Genomic DNA, 13,104 nt, shown 5'->3' with positions numbered 1-13,104 from the left:
AAAAATATAGGAAAACAAAATGTGGTTGTAGGTTTTTGAGATGTGAATTAATAAATAACTGCAAACATGATTACCTGTATTTTTAGATTTATCATTTTTCTTTTTGGCTGTAAGATATATCATGTGCCTGTTATTTGGTGTTATTTGGTCGATACTGATCATTTTCATCTGACTTCTTCGCCGGTTCAATCCGTTAGACGCGCATCGACTTCTCGCTATCTTCATTATTGACATTCTAGAATTTTTTGTCTAGTCTAATTTCTTCTCCCTAGCTATGGCAGAGTAGTCGCAAAGAATATACGTGTCGTTTCTGTCCAGTTAGAATTTTAATTCCTTTCTGTGAAATAGGATTTCCTCTTTCTCCCACTGTTTGTTGAGTTGTTTTTGCGAATAATCGTTTTGCTTGCCTCATGCTTGAACTTTTCTCCCAGTATTTGTTATGTCCGTTAGTTACCCAAAATTTCAGTTCTCTTTCAATTTGGCTATAGTTTTTCTTCACAACATAGATTTGGGCCAATGGGTGTGCTGAGGCTTCTTTTTTAAAAAGTACTTCTGCCGACTCGTTACCTGCAAATTCGCTAATGAAGTGGGACCAACTTTACTGTTAACTGTTTGAAGCTATTACAGCAGTTTCAGACAAGCTTTGAAGTAATATCAAAACATTCGAAAAAGAAGAAAGAGATTTGTAGATCAGTGTGACAGCGAAGATAGGCAGACCAAACGGATCGGTATGACCATATTTTATTTTTGTATATCATACTGAACTTAATAAAAGCTCGAAAGACGCCTGACTATCCAGGAGCAATAAGCAATGATTATTTAACATGCTTATCTTTTAGTTTGATATACTTTATAGTTTCATTCCTTTAGAGCAATGGCTATTTGCATTTTCATGAATTAATACTCGTACAATAATAATTGTTTTTACCGCATATGAAATTCAGATTAGGTTTGAACATTAGAAATTCAATTGCACCACACTATCATTTCCTCCGAGGCTCCAGGCTCCTTAGTTAATTTAACAATGTCACGGGTGTAAAGGAGGCATGTAACTTCAACCCTTCTCCTTAATCCCAACCTGAAAAGCAAACATTGGGTTTGAGAGAAATGTACAAAGTCAACGGGCCTGAAATAGAACGAACAAAGCCAACCCTTGAACGACTCCTAATTTTGCCCTGTAATACGTACTAAATAAATTAAGTTGTATAGACAAAAATGCTAAAAATTCATAAAGAAAAGCAACAGTGAGAGGCAGTTTATATTTTATTTTGCTCTAAACCAATTATTTTTTCATGACAAATTATACAAAAATTTCATGTTAGGCTGTTTTTGACTTGAATAAATTGAAAATTAACGCTATTTGTTTAAAGTAAAACATTGGCATATTTGTGCCATATCTGAAGTAATTAAAATGGAAAAGAATTCAAGAACAATCTTGGAATTTTCTTGAATATAATGTACAAAAACTTTTTATAGCAGAATAGTAGAGCATCGCAGTTAACTTTTCATTGGGTAATAACATTCCTGAACTATAATTCCCCTGAGCTTTTCCAGTAATAAAAATTTTGTATTTACGTTTTTTTAACAACTTGTTTTGCATTCCGTTTTTAATTTATTGTCGATTTTTTATTATTATTTTAACAAATAATTATTTATTTATAATTTATAATTGTAATGCTAAGCAAAATAATAAAAATACTGCAGGAAGATACATATGTCAGGAAACGATGTCAAACTGCAGTCTTCAAGAAGGTGGAAATTTTGAATATTTCATTTAATTTTTTAGACGATTTATCTTTTTTCTTATGTTAAATTTTGTACTGTAAAATAATTTTGGCTTAGTTTATATTACAATCATTAGTTTTAACAGAAGTTCAAAAATCATACTGATTTTTTAAAATAATTCGTACGGAAGTTTCAAATTTTTAGCAATTAAAGGTAATTTTCAATATTATTAATTATTATTTATTAATTTTACATTATTTTTCCTTTGGTGAGTACTGAACGTTAAGAAATTCCGTATATGGATTTCCAGCATTAGAAGGGTCTTTTTTGTCAGTAAATGTCCTATTTTTTTGAATTCACAGAACCAAGAAAATCTTACTTAAACTTAAGACAAGAACTTTGGTAACTCATAAAAGTTTGTCTTATAAGTTACGAAACAATAGATCCCATAAGAATTTCAATGCACTTTACTTTGGTTAAATCAAATATACAGTAGGATTAACATTATATGAGACATAAATTGAAATTATCTGTTCTGAATGAAATCTTCAATATCTACAAAAGGCATCGTTGAATTTTTGAGTTTCTCGTATCGTTTTCGTAAAATGCCGAGGACTATCATAATATTTAAAAGAATTCATCATTTCTGGAGATATTGAAGATAATAACTCGATAATTTCAACACATCTTGTCACTTCTTTAAAAAAGGATAAAACTGACAATTTAATTTAATAAAATATGAAAATTTAATTTATGTTTATTTTCTAAAGTTAGATTTAAATAAATAACGACAATGATACTTAAATATCTCCTGAATCGATGAATTTTTGATTTGTTGGTGCCATTTTTTTCGGAGAGAAAGGACTTTCAAAATGTGTTAAAAAAATAGGGAAGTACAGTTGTAAAAATAAAACTGATGATTTAACACGATAAATTATTAAAAGTCTAACATCACCAATAGATTCTACGTGAAAAATTATATTGGAACTAAATTTAGTTTTACAATAACAAAAGCAGAATTATGATAAAATGCCATGAATTTTATAAAAGCTCACAAAGAATACTTACACATGAACGTATTGTGTTATTTATAATACTAGTGCCGAAGTAAATCCATAAATTATTGGTAAATGCGAATAATTATAGACTAATCATGGATAGTAATACCTATGAACTCTGAAAAATGGCAAAAATGAGGGGAAAATTCAAAAGGTGGGGTTGAGATGGGAAGTTAGTGTCCGAGTGGATCGAGGTCACAATAGCTCTAGTGGTAGAGCAGTGGCGTATCTAGCCGAAGATCGAGAGTTCGAATCCCGCTCGTGACACTGACTTTTTTATCTCAAATAAAAACCTTAATTAATTGAAATACATTAATTGGTCAAGTGGAAACTAAAAAAACTAAAACTAGTGAACTTATGTACTTTTATTTATTGTTTGTAATTACTTACATAGAAAAGTCTATTGACAGCAAATTATCGTTCTTTCTTCTCTCTTTCAGTTTTTGTCATTGTCAAGGAAAAATAGAAAATTTACGTACGCCATATCCAACCAACGGGCAGGAATTTCACTTTTGCATGCGGTATTGTTGATGAGGTTGACAATGCGCTAATGATCGGAATCCTTGCTTTTCCTGTCTCCCCCAGGGGGAACGAACAGGAACTTCATTAGAGTAACGACGGCCCGATTCAACGCCCTGTGTACATTACCACTCCTAGGTCTTTATTTACCATTGTAATCAACTACAATCTTTTCTTTTTTCTTACAAAAAAAAGTTGATCATCAGGTCGGCTTAACGGGCCAACTCATTAAAATTCTAATATCACCAGCACATTCAACGTGAAAAATTATTTTTGGAAACATACTTAGTTATACAAAAACACAAAACAAAGATAGACAACGTAAAAATAGAACAAGGCATATCAACCAAGTATTTATAATTTATCATTGATTCTAATCAGCGTAGTTTATGTAATTATGCGTTATGTAATTTATAAAAATACGAGCAAACTTGGTAAGATGGGAAGATTTGTTGGTAATTGAAATATTTTATGCTGAGAGTTGGTAAAACCTCAGGTTCAAAGGGCAGTCGAATCCGCTACCGCCCATCTTTTTAAACGGACCTGTAATGGATGAGTTTCATTATTCTTATCATTGATGAATGTCCGTTCTATATTAGCCTACATTTTAATTACTTTTACTTTTTCCCGCAGTGCCTTCTTTCCGCGTTCGTAACGCCGATCGGCGGGGGGGGGGTTAAAAAGATTAGGGATGTAATTACAATCGCTTTAAGAATCCAAAGGTTTCTAATTAAATCCCAAAAGTGGAAATGAGCTAAATCTCTCGGATTTCAGCAACGGAGTCGTAAATTGCTTTCACTTAAACCCTCACTTAAAAAAAGACAAATTATTCCAAAACTATATGAAATTATTTAAAAACAGATTTATAAAGCAATACATTAAAAGAATTTTAATTTAAAATAATACATCAATTTCAAAATAGAATAGAACCGCACCGGTTATCGACAGTATTATAAATTTAAGAAATGGCAGGCATTTTTATAAAAATGAGGAATTTAAAATTGAAATTGATTTCCCACAGCTGTCGTATAGCGCCGCCCTAGTCATTGCGAGAGAGAAAGATCATACATTATGCACAGGCCCTACGAGTTAGCCCAGCCGGGCGAAAACCGTTAATCCATTATTTACCAACATACCATAACATAGACAAATTGCGGCCTTTATTCCATGTTGGAGCTTTTGGAGTAACCGTTTCAAAAGGTATTTGTTCTCTCATCCATAATGGAAGGTATAGCCGTAGCGTATTTATTGAAAAGATTCGATCAAAGGTTCAAATAATTATAAATCGCACGTTTGGTTATAATTTCAAAAGGTTGGATGTTGATTTAGGTAATAAACGCTTTGCCGTATTCCTAACAGTATCCAACAAATTGAATTTATATCAATAAAACGATAACATATTCAAAAGTGGGGAGTTGGTTTTCGTGTGGATCAAAGTCACGATAGCTCAAGTCGTAGAGCAGCGGCGTATTTAGCCGAAGGTCCTGGGTTCGAATCCCGCCCGTGATACTAGCTCTTTTATTTCAATCAAAACCTTACACAAAATGATTAATTAATTGAAAGAAGTAATTTGGTCAATCAGACCACTAAATATAATGGATGTAATAAGTAAAACGAAGTATAACTTCCTTAATAGCTCCCCGTGGCCACTTCATATATCGCCGAGAATCGAACCCTGATTACACGACATTTGAAAAGTGACAAAAACAAAGGAAAATTCGAAAGGTTGTAGTTTGAGATGCGGAGTTGGTTTTCGTGTGGATCAAAGCCACGATAGCTCAAGTCGTAGAGCAGCAGCGTATTTAGCCGAAGGTCCTGGGTTCGTATCCCGCTCGTGACACTAGCTCTTTTATTTTTTTTTATTTTTTTTATTATTTTTTTTATTGGCCTTATGATCTTGCATATTAGCCATAGTACGAATTCTTGTGTGTTCCAATTGGGGGTTATCGGGAAAAAAGGGCCATAGGCGACGGTGGGAATCGAACCCACGACCGCGGCGTGAGAGTCTCTCATGCTAACCACTCGGCTACCGCGGTCCCCTTTTTCTTTGTTTGTTGTAGTTTGAGATGCGGAGTTGGTTTTCGTCTGGATCAAAGTCACGATAGCTCAAGGCGTAGAGCAGCGGCGTATTTAGCGGAAGGTCGTGGGTTCGAATCCCGCTCGTGGCACTAGCTTTGTCATTTCAATCAAAAACACGAAATATAATGGATTTAATAATTCAAAAGCTTGAGCCCCAATGACTGGGTGATATGGAAAACTAATTTACACGACTTTCTATCATATTGATATTATTGTTATCATTGAATAATTTTTTTAGTCAAAATTAAACGTCTCTAGGACCAAAATCGTATAAAACAAATTAAAAAACGAGGAATATATCAGAATCTAGGAACGCTGTATGCAGACTCGATGTTTATGGACATTCTGTGTTCCTTCTGCAAGTCGAATGGATGTGAAAGGTTTTTATTGTATAAATTGGATGACAAAAGGAAACATTCTCCTGAAAAGATGTATTTCCTCTTTTTTCGGTAAATTTTCCCGTAAAACTTATCATCAGATTGAACCGATTTTGTTAGAAGTGTAATAAGCGAACAATCTTATTGAGCAATTCTGTCGAGCAGGAAAAGAATCCTCGAGCGGAGAATAAAATGTTTTTGTTTAAAAACATGTAAAACTTTCTCTCAAGTTCAGGTATTTACCAAAAATTAACCATTTGATTGCTTTTATTCTACATACCAAATGTAATATACTGAAAAAAAATCAATCAAAAAATTATTGGCTGTAATAGATTAAATATATTTTGAGAAAATCGTACCGAAATAGGTCAACATTTTGCACCCTTGAACAACTAAATGTTCTTGAAAAATTAATGTTCGATTTTTAACAAGAAAGTACATTAATCTTTAATCAGAGAGGACAACTTTTAGAAAATAAATGCGATGATAAGAGCATTCAAGTTTAAAATTCCATTGAGGAGATGTGGAATTTCAAAAATAAAATAGAAAAAAAAACAACATCGCCTGAATAGCAAAACTGTGAAATAGGTTACAATATTTTAATAAAATAATTTAATTAACATGCTAAGGATAATATATTGACTAATATTACATCAAAATATGTAAACATTGACTTTTGTTTTAACAAAGTGAAAAACAATCTTTAAAATGAATCACAATAGCCTCAAATTACCTCGTTGAAAAGTTAAAAAATTATTGGTTTTACTATAATTGTATTTTTTACACCTGGCAAATTAATAATTTGTATAATAATAATAATAATAATAATGTGTGGTTTAGTGACTGTTAGGCAATGATTATTCGGAGATCGTGAGATGCGTTCTGGTGTGACGTAGGTTTTAGAAAAATATTTTCTTTATCGTGCCAACGTTTCGATCTTTAGTGAGATCATCTTCAGGGCCATCAAAATGTTTATAAATCCCAGGCGCCCTGTTTTTTTAATACCTACGTCACACCAGACCGCATCTCACGATCTCCGAATAATAATAATAACAAAAAAAAAAATTAAAATAACTGGCAAACGAATATTCACCTGTATTAATTTTTCTAGACGAACATCCGTCAAACTCTTCTAAAGGATAGTGAATTCCAAAGTGAAGTATTAAATGAAGACTACGGAATTCCTCCGGTCGAAAACTGTACATATGAATATAAATGTTATTTTTTTATTACACGAAGCGACAAGCAACATATCAGGCTTAGTTGACACTAACTGGACCTTAAAACTCAAAACAACATGGTTCTACTTTGTATTATTCAAATATTCTTGGAAAAGCATGTTTAAAACTCAGCGCTTTGAAATCGTAAAAGCAGCTTCCACTTGAAATTTCAATTGCCGCTTAATATTACCATGAATTTTTTAAAAAGAAATTATTCAGTTATATTGTTTCGTCTGCCTTGTTGAAAAATTATTTCCACATTTAATGCTATTTTCTGCTTTTTTAATATTACCGTGGAGTATCAATAGTAGTATAACTCCATTTAAGAAAATAACCTAAAAATGAGTAATAAAAAATTTTAATTATTGTTTTTTACTAATTAAATAGGGACATAGAAGGCATATGATGATTTATATCATTTCTTAGGCCGATTTATTAATATACCAAGGATCAGCGGTGGCAGAGTGGTTAAGACCCATTTGCCATGCTAGTTCGAATCTTTTATCTAGACTTTTTAATTGATCTTAAAAAAAAATTTAAAAAAAAAATGTAAAGTTGTTCTGACGCCTTGTGCGCGACAACCAACGGGTGGTTGGACTTCAGGCCATCTCTCTTCCTCCCCAAGACAAGAATTAAATGTTTATTTATTAAAATTAGTTTTTATAGTTATTCATAAGTTTCAATTAATTAAGGTTTTTAGTTGAGATAAAAAAGTCAGTGTCACGAGCGGAATTCGAACTCACAACCTTCGGCTAGATATGCCGCTGCTCTACCACTTGAGCTATTGTGACTTCGATCCACTCGGTCACTAACTCCCATCTCAACCCCACCTTTTAAATGTTCCTTCCTTTTTGCCATTTTTCAAATGTCGTGTAATCTATTGGAGAAGTTGGTGGCCGAGTGGATCGAAGTCACGATAGCTCAAGTAGTAGAGTAGCGGCGTATCTAGCCGAAGGTCGTGGGTTCGAATCCCGCTCGTGACATTGACTTTTTTATCTCAACTAAAAACCTTAATTAATTGAAAAATATTAATTGGTCAAGCGGGCAACGAAAACTAGAGATTCATAAGGACCAGATTCCCAATTCTTACAATCAAATTGTCCAACGCTGGTCGATAATTCTCCGTATGAATTTATTCATATACTTAAAAAATTAATAGATATCCGGGTATAATACATTATAATATACATTGCAACAATCTATCCATTAGACATTTAATACATTATAATAATAATTTTAAAACAATTGAAGTCCGTATAACTCCAACAATAGGGTAGATTACTTCGACAATTCAGAACTGGAACGATGATCGTGTGGATTATTCTGGGATTACTCATTTTGAAAGGATATTAAAGTGGTATATTAAAAATTGAGCCTGTTCAACCGAACTAGAAAGAGAATGAAAAGTTCCGTTTGATATTTCTATCTCGAGTTTTTTATAATTACATTTACAATGCAGTATGTTAACCTGTACAATAAATAACAAACCTAATATCATTTATATATGCGAATAATTATATATATTTTGTTTAATTCCGATTTTAAATCGCGGAAATTTTACAAATAGCAATTCAGAGAGAGAAAATTATTTATTATATTGTTAAACGTTAAACGAATCTATTTTTAAATTTTCATTAGGTTTGGTTTATTAAGGTTATTAGGTTTTTGTTAGGATAGCATACTTTCTTGTTCGTTTAGCATCGTGGACGTCGTCTTGGTTTTGGTATAAGACCAAATTTCACGTTTCTACTTTAACAAGTGTCTTATAATTTTGATGCTGAGACTACTCCTCCCCTAAGGCGGCATTAATTTTGGGACAATTGGAATTTTAACATTCTTTTTTTTACAATATAAGACGAACATTTGTAACAAATATCACATTTCTATTTATACGGGAAGCGGCTTGTAATTTCGATGATAAGACTACCCTCTCCCCCTAAAGCGACATTCATTTTCGGAAAATTGCAATTTTCAGAATCTTATCTTTTTCTACAATATAAAATCTACCTTTGTAACAAATTTCATGTGTCTATCTACAAGGGGTGTCCCTTATAATTTTGACGATGAGTCTACACCCTCTCCCCCTAAAGCGGCGCTAATTTTTGGAAAATTGAAATTTTCAGAAGCCTTAATTATAAAAAAATTGAAATGAAAGATATTAATTGGTGTGTGTAGAAATTAGTGACCGTTAATCGATAGTTATTCAGATATCGTGAGATGCGGTCGGGTGTGATGTAGGTTTCAGAAAAACATTTTCTTTATCGTGCCAACGTTTCGATTTTTATTGAGATCATCTTCAGGGCTCAAAGTATTTGTCTTCTGTGCAATTGTGCCATCCTTGCGTGTCCTGTTGAGAGTGCCCGATAAAGAAAATGTTTTTCTGAAACCTACATCACACCCGACCTCATCTCACGATATCTGAATAACTAGATATTAATTGGTCAAGCGGACCGCGAAAACTAGTAAATTTAACGTTTACAAGTTCAGTATTGATCACAGCTTATTGGAAATTTAACGTAGTTTTTAATGGTATCAACGGATTTGTCAAAACCTTTTAGTTCTGAAGTTATCACTGCTCATTTGAAGCAGGGCCGTGAAATCTTAAAAAAACAAACAGAAAAAGTGGAATAACTCTGAAACTGCTGAAAATCAGACCATAGTTAAGTACGACTTTTTGGTTCCATTTTGAATGAGAATCAACTGGGGTGTGTATTTGCTCTTTTCAGTAATTGTTTTAAATTTCCTGCTTTGTTATTCCTGTGACTATCTCGGTTGATTTTATCGTACGGACGGAAATATCAACTGCTTGTCACGCTATCTTATAACTTTTAATAAACAATATTAGCCTCCTCTGAAATTTAATAGTAACGAAACGAAACTTTTGTCCGACGATTTAAAAATATATGGTTTTGACGGTGAGAATTCCAGTTATAAAGAAATGTAAATCACACAATATAAGACGCTTGAAATTTGAATTTCGGTAAAAAGTTCCCTCATAGATTAAACTCCAATCAAGGAATCCTCTTTGATTCAAAATATCCTTTGATCGTTAGAAGACGATGTTAATTAGCACTCTTTTATTTCAAATACGCAACCACTTTAAATTAAATTTTTCCCGACCTCAGTTTTAATTATAAAGATTATTCTGAGAGCTTCCTTTCTTGAAAACCTTTCCGGATTGCCTGAAACGTTGGCGATTATTTAACTTACGTCTGCTCTTTGATAATGCCTGGGGTTGTGCGTGTTACAACGATATCTTTTGAACATTTACCTCCGAGGATCGTATACAAGTACATTCTTTTTAAAAGTAACAGCACTTTAAAGTTGTACAGATTTATGTACTCCAAACCTGGATGACAAACACGCACTCAATTTTTTTTTTGTAATGTGTAAAAATAAATTTATTAATTTTAAAAATAAAGGGTTTTGTACAGTATAATAAACATTTATTATTGAATCGAAATATGACCTAGAATTTAGATTGTCTAATGAAAGTATAATCAAATTGCTAAAATGAAAGATCTGACGTCTCCATCATAAAAAATATAATTTGTAAATGGGTTATACGAGAATAAGGCAAGGAGGAGTCACAGGAAAGGAGATTTAAAGTCATTTCTCCAAATAATTGAATTTAAAGCTGTGACTCCTAATTCTAAGTATTATTTGTAATGATGATTGACGAACAGATCGTTATATATTAATTTATTTAAATCAGTGTCAAAAATTATATTACTCTCCTGTCTGTTATTACCAAATAATTAAATAAAGAAAAATTTGCAATGATATATTTTTTCTTTTATGATAGACTTATTCGGAAATTGTGAGATGCGGTCTGGAGTGATGTAGGTTTCAGAAAAATATTTTCTTTATCGTGCCAACGTTTCGATCTTTATTGAGATCATCTTCAGTGCCTGGGATTTACAAACATTGTTTAAATTTAACAAATCATGTAGGATGTAAAAAAAAGTGAATTTATACAATGCAAAAAAATATTTTTTATATTCAATGAAAGTATTTCTACATCACACCAGGCCGACCCTCACGATTTCCGAATAATCATCGACTAACGGTCACTAATCACCACACATTTAAGATTTACGTTCAAATCAAATTTTACATATTCGCAATTTCCAATGAGTTATATACATTTTGTTACATTTAAAAATAATATTTTTTAGGACAAGCGAGCCTGTGGAAGTAAAACAATAAATGTTTATGTCTCCATCATAAAAAATATAATTTGTAAATGGGCTATACGAGAATAAGGCAAGGAGGAGTCACAGGAAAGGAGATTTAAAGTCATTTCTCCAAATAATTGAATTTAAAGCTGTGACTCCTAATTCTAAGTATTGTTTGTAATGATGATTGACGAACAGATCGTTATATATTAATTTATATAATTCAATGTCAAAAATTATATTACTCTCCTGTCTGTTATTAGTTATTACCAAATAATTAAATAAAGAAAAATTTGCAATGATATATTTTTTCTTTTATGATAGACTTATTCGGAAATCGTGAGATGCGATCTGGTGTGATGTTGGTTTCAGAAAAATATTTTCTTTATCGTGCCAACGTTTCGATCTTTATTGAGATCATCTTCAGGGCCTGGGATTTACAAACATTGTTTAAATTTAACAAATACATGTAGGATGTTGAAAAAAGTGAATACAATGCAAAAAATATTTTTTATATTCAACCAAAGTATTTCTAAATCACACTAGACCGCATCTCACGATTAAGATGTACGTTCAAATCAAATTTTACATATTCGCAATTTCCAATGAGTTATGTACATTTTGTTACATTTAAAAATAATATTTTTTAGGACGAGCGAGCCTGTGAAAGTAAAACAATAAATGTTTATTATTGTTTGACAATTATAAGACTGTTTAATTTAATAATTTTCGGAAATTGATTCATGATCCAGGCGGATTAAAACAATCCCGTAAACCAATTTGTAAACAACATTAAGAACATTATTATTATTTATTTATTTTTTAAGAGGGTTCGCAACAGGACAGGTCATATCAACCCTCAGGGTGCCGGTGTTTTTGTGTCCGGTTGGAAAGCAGGGCTGCTGGATTCGAACCCGGGACATTTACCTTACAGTGATGAGCGCCGAGTCTTCGCCTAAACCGTTGCGACCACCGACTCCCCATTAGGACTAGTATTACAAACTATATAATGCTGGAAACCGACAGAACTTTGATCAATTTTTTTCTGGGGTCGAAAGGGTTACGTTTTATTACTGACTTTCCTGCAAGATTTTTGTTTCTTTAGTGATGGTGGTACGAGGTCTTATTTATTCAGTAATTGCTTTCCTTGCTACTGCCGGGCACATGAGTGTTCCGAAATATCATCTGTCTCATCTAGATACAGTCAACGTTGGTCATCAGTTGATTGGGAATAGACATACTAAAGATTTCATTCTTGATCTGTTCAACCACTTATACCAACCTTCACCACTAAATTTTGTTTTTTGCATGTGATGTTAATATGTTTGCAATTAAAACTAAAAATATCAATTCTGTTCCAGGAAATGTCTTCGTGATAGCAGCGATTCTTCTGGAACGACACCTCCAGAACGTTGCCAACTATCTGATTTTATCGCTTGCTGTTGCTGACCTACTGGTGGCATGTCTCGTCATGCCGTTGTCCGCTGTTTACGAAGTGAGCAATCAATGGACCCTCGGACCGGAGCTTTGCGACATGTGGACTTCATCCGACGTTCTTTGCTGCACCGCGTCAATCCTCCACCTAGTCGCCATCGCCTTAGACAGGTATATTTATAGTTTCTGTACATTTTTATATGAAACGATATGATAATTAACTTTAGACAGATATTTCCTCCATGTTGTGATCAAAACTATAATACGTTTTGTTGCTCTTTTCTTATTCAATCGAATCAGTTGTGTTCTTATCTTGAGAATTTACAGGAAACATTTTTTGGAAAAAACATAATAACATTGTCTATAAATATAAAAATATTACCAAGGCTTCTATTAGTATTTTGTGCTGTAAATCCACACCGGAATCAAACTAACTATAATTTCCTTACATTTGTACATCGGAATAGAAAATATTCCGCTAAAATTGAGTTGTTTGGTACGTATTAACGAGTGT

The 13,104-nt window shown here is 32.6% G+C and overlaps 1 protein-coding gene across 1 annotated transcript in view; it reads left to right on the top strand.

Moving 5' to 3' along the window:
- LOC106662272 (5-hydroxytryptamine receptor-like) overlaps positions 1–13,104 on the top strand; it is a 338,924-nt gene that overhangs the window by 273,685 nt on the left and 52,135 nt on the right. The window contains exon 3 of the mRNA XM_014386248.2: positions 12,518–12,761. Within this exon, the coding sequence (XP_014241734.2) occupies positions 12,518–12,761 (244 nt within the window). The remainder of the gene's footprint in view (positions 1–12,517; positions 12,762–13,104) is intronic.

The sequence above is a fragment of the Cimex lectularius genome, unplaced genomic scaffold, assembly GCF_000648675.2.
Source record: "Cimex lectularius strain Harlan isolate CLEC.00 unplaced genomic scaffold, Clec_2.1 scaffold3, whole genome shotgun sequence".
In the NCBI taxonomy this organism is placed as follows: domain Eukaryota; kingdom Metazoa; phylum Arthropoda; class Insecta; order Hemiptera; family Cimicidae; genus Cimex; species Cimex lectularius.
This window is presented reverse-complemented; position numbering and strand designations above follow the sequence as displayed.